We start from the raw sequence: 4,616 nt of genomic DNA, 5'->3' as shown, positions 1-4,616 counted from the left end.
AGTCCTTCTGGAAAGCTTGTTCAGATTGAATATGCTTTGGCTGCAGTGGCTGCAGGAGCTCCATCGGTTGGGATTAAAGGTATGTTCATAAATAACTACTTTTTCAGTCAAGGATTCAGGATTCTGAGATAACTAAAATAGTTGGGACTCTATACTGCATCTTTCTTCAGCCTGCCTTCTATGACATGTTTTTCTTTTGGTAGATTTTCACATGTTTTAGTGGGTTTAATGTTTCCTGTTTTTTTTCTGCAACTCAATATTTTTTTTTATATGGGAAGGGAGTGTAGAGCTCCATGCTAGGAGATGAAAATTGCTTGGGTGATTTTTGAAGCAGCTCAGCTGGAAGAAGCAGACTTTTTTTTTTCTTTAAGTGTTCCTGTTTCTTAAGTAAATAACTCCAACTGTGTGTCTGTATACACTGAAATTGCACAAAAAGCTACTTCAACTGCTCAATTATTAGTATGTGCTTCAGAATCTTCAGAATGGGATTATGGGAGCTGTACGATTATTTAAATATAACTTAAATATTAAATAAATAATGTTAATTTAAATATTTAAATAAAAGCATTGTGTTGAGCAGGTTCATCAAAGTATCTCTATTTAGCCTGATTGTAAATTTGAAGGGCTTTTTAAAATAGGGAGGAGCAAAAGTCTGTACAGTCTGATAAACTTTTGTGTTTTGACTGCTTTCCATAACTTCAGTTTAATATATATATTTTTTTAAAAAATTGTTCCTTTCCAGCTGCAAATGGAGTGGTGTTGGCAACTGAGAAGAAACAGAAATCCATTCTTTATGATGAAAGGAGTGTCCACAAAGTGGAACCAATTACCAAACATATAGGTTTAGTGTACAGCGGTATGGGTCCAGATTACAGGTATTTCAAACTTGTTTGGTCACCATTCAGATGCATTTTCATACAAGAAATGTAAGAAACGAGAGCAATTGGCTGTTTCTAACTAAGTGTATGGCATCATATTAAATGGTACTACACTGTATATGAAATTCAGGTTTTTTCTGAGTATGTTCAGCACCTTGTCACATAACCTTCTACCTAAAGAACTGCTAGGGAATGAAATGCGTTGTAATTCAACCTTAGATTCAGTTTTGGTATTTCAGAGATTAATCAGTTGATGAACATAACTCAGCACAGTCTGTGTTTTCTCACACTGGTGTCACGCCAGATGTGTGACTCCTTAGCATAGTCTTTATCATGAGTTTTCAGTTCTGCTTGTAACAACTAGTTGGAATTTCTTGGACATGCTAACTTTGTCTTTGTTTTTAGAGTACTTGTGCACAGAGCTCGGAAGCTGGCCCAGCAATATTACTTGGTTTACCATGAGCCTATTCCAACAGCTCAGCTAGTCCAGAGAATTGCTTCTGTGATGCAGGAATACACGCAGTCTGGGTATGTGTTTTTCTGAACTTTTAAGTTATTTATAAAGATGATGTTTAAATGTAAGAAATAACAACTACCTGGTGATTTGATTTTTGGTGTCAGAAAGACAGTTTTTCAGTGGAGAATGTCCCCAGAGAGTGTGCTGGCAGGAAGAACATGGGCTGGCAGCAGGTGAGATAGGGTTGTCTTGCAAACAAACATGTCCAACAAGGCAGCAGAATTTTTATTTTGTACTGTTGGTTGACTAGTCATTCCTGATCAGAGCTCTGGGCTGGTGGGAAGCATTTAGGGGAGGATTAACACATGCAAAATAACTTAGCTACTGTTTATTTTCATTGAATAAATTTCACGTATCAACTGTAGTAATTTGGTTTGTTTGGATTTTTTTGCCTGTAGTGGTGTTCGTCCATTTGGTGTATCACTGCTAATCTGTGGCTGGAATGAAGGGCGGCCCTATTTATTTCAGTCAGATCCATCTGTAAGTATGACAAACCAGAAACAAACAAAAAAAATTGACTGTTTATGCTTTCAGATAATTGTTCCCTAAACTAAACACAAGTTATGCCAAGATCTATTGAGTTGTGAAATATAATGTATATAATGTAGTATTTTATGACAGTGGTTAATTGGAAGTGAGTTTGTTTGCTGTGTTTTGCATTGCACTTCTGAAAAACTACCCTTTGATACATGTGAGAGTTGTAACACTAGATCAAACAAAAAACACAGTGACTGTAGTGGTCATGGATAAGCTTCGGAGGTACTACCTGACGCTCAAATGTAAAAAAATAATAATAAAAAAAAGTGCCTTCTGTAGGGCACCTTGACTGAGGCATGGAACTGCTGATGGTCTTCATGCTAGAGCAGAGAGTAGAAGTGATGGCTAAATGTTCTACTAGTAGCTAAGATAAATCAGATGGCTGATTTGCATCAGGTAGTTTACATTACTTCATCTTAAGAAAAGATGAATATATGGAGTGAACCTCAGGAAAGGTCTGACTGTATTAATTCTCAAAGGCAAACATACTGTTTCTGTTTAGTGAATCCCAAATCAAAACTATGATAATCGCTTAATCTTTCAAAGTAGTGGGAGGATGAAGATTGGTGGAGCTCTATACAAATGTTTTGTCCATTTTTCATAGCATCTCTTTCCACATAAAATTAGTCTGATTGTGAATGCAAATAGTCTTCTGTATTCTCAGGAGAAACATTCAGGAATTTAATAATTGCTGCTGTACTTTTTCCCAAGTAATTGAATACCTAATGTTTCAGAGTTACACAAAACACTATAATAGATCGCTGCTTTTACAGGGAGCTTACTTTGCATGGAAAGCAACAGCAATGGGAAAAAATTACGTCAATGGGAAAACATTCCTTGAGAAAAGGTAATGGATTTGATACTTTCCTGAAATGATACTATATTTTTGTTCATGTTCCATGTAGAACAGACAGATAAAAATGCACTTTTAGATTATCAGAACAAATTTGTAAAATACTAAAGATATGATGCTTATTTACTCATACAGAGGAAATCCAGCTTTTGTGTTTGTGGAGATTTATTTCAGTGCAGCAAATGTTATGTTCAACGTATTTGCACAAATACTGTTCTATACACTGGCAGGAGGAAAAGTAGAATCATAGAATGTATTGGGTTGGAAGGGACCTCCGGAGGTCATCTAGTCCGACCCCCCTACAATCAGCAGGGACATTTCCAACTAGACCATACTGCTCAGAGCCCCATCAAGCCTGGCCTTTGAATGTCTCCAGAGATGGGGCCTCCTCCACCTCTCTAGGCAACCCCTTCCAGTGACCCACCACCCTCATATTAAATTACTTTTCCCTTATGTCCAACTTAAATATACCCTTTTCTAGGTTAAAAGCATTACCCCTTGTGCTGTTATATTCCCTTGTGAACAGCTCTTCCCCAGCCTTCTTACAGGCCTCTTTTCTGGCACTGTAAGGCTGCTATAAGGTCTCCCTGAAGTCTTCGCTTCTTCAGGCTGAACAACCCCAACTCCCTCAGCCTGTCTTCCTAAGAGAGGTGCTCCAGCCCTCTGGTCATTTTCACAGCCCTCCTCTGGACTTGCTCCAACAGGTCCACGTCCTTCTTGTGTTGGGGGCTCCAGAGCTGGTAGTAAAATGTATTTATTTAATTTTTTTTACAAGTTATTTTTACTGTTAATATCACGGTGCTTACAAGTAATATTTTTATGACAAACAGGAAGATTTTAGTAGTGTTTGGGTTTTTAGAAACTTCAGGATTATGATCCAGAAAGATCTTTATCCTATGCTGAAATACAATGACTTCTGTTTACAGATACAATGAAGATTTGGAGCTGGAAGATGCCATTCATACAGCTATCTTAACACTAAAGGTTAGCAGAATATTTAAGAAAAGTTTTTTACTGTTATGAGATCATTGATATGATTCACTGATCTGTATTTTCTTTCATAGGAGAGCTTTGAAGGGCAAATGACAGAAGACAACATTGAAGTTGGCATCTGTAATGAAGCTGGTTTTAGGAGACTCACTCCAACTGAGGTTAAGGACTACTTGGCTGCAATAGCGTAGTAGAAACCAAGCAAGACTGTGTGATTCACACAAAGGTCTTTTTAATTTTGGCTACTTAAATGTTTTTGTTTGCAGTTTTTGCATACTTATTTCTACATGGTTTGTCTGAGAGATTTTTTAAATATCATCGGTGCAAAGGCAACAGCCCCAATATTGTAATACATGGAATCTTATTACATGTAATTCTTTCCCTTGATACCTGGAATCTTTCTACATAAAATACTGTCAAAATGTAAAGTTACAATGACAGCTTGAAAAAGGCTAAAGAATAAAATTTGAAGGCCACTGTTTTGGGGGAAGGTGTCTGTGTGTCTCCTGTTTATCTGAATAAAGCTGAGATTTCAATATCATCATTGTTGAGGAACAGAATTTTCCACGTACATGAAGAACTCCTGTTAGACCTTTTAAAAAAGTTAGATTTTGAGTGGACAGACAGGATAATTATTTCACTTTGCAATGTTGTCTAAATATTAAGTCACTTCCAAAAACTGTTTCATCTGGTGTGAAAGATCATGTACTTTTACAAAGAGGCAGAAGTAGTTTTCCCTTTCAGGTGTGAACTGTGATCTATCTGAGCATCTCAGTTCTTGACTCTCTTTGTAATTGTGTCTCAAGAACTTGTTTGCTGTTACTTGGTTTATTTTTGTGGC

General features: G+C 36.9%; 1 protein-coding gene across 1 annotated transcript; it reads left to right on the top strand.

Moving 5' to 3' along the window:
* PSMA2 (proteasome (prosome, macropain) subunit, alpha type, 2) lies at positions 1-4,265 on the top strand. The gene is made up of 7 exons (XM_010001526.1): positions 1-79; positions 743-875; positions 1,284-1,406; positions 1,794-1,875; positions 2,706-2,779; positions 3,712-3,769; positions 3,850-4,265. The coding sequence occupies exons 2-7, from the start codon at positions 859-861 to the stop codon at positions 3,964-3,966; spliced, it is 471 nt and encodes a 156-aa protein (XP_009999828.1). The 5' UTR covers positions 1-79; positions 743-858; the 3' UTR covers positions 3,967-4,265.
* Positions 4,266-4,616: the final 351 nt, after the last annotated feature.

Source organism: Chaetura pelagica, unplaced genomic scaffold, assembly GCF_000747805.2.
Source record: "Chaetura pelagica isolate M959 unplaced genomic scaffold, ChaPel_1.0 scaffold7, whole genome shotgun sequence".
Taxonomy (NCBI): Eukaryota; Metazoa; Chordata; class Aves; order Apodiformes; family Apodidae; genus Chaetura; species Chaetura pelagica.
This window is presented reverse-complemented; position numbering and strand designations above follow the sequence as displayed.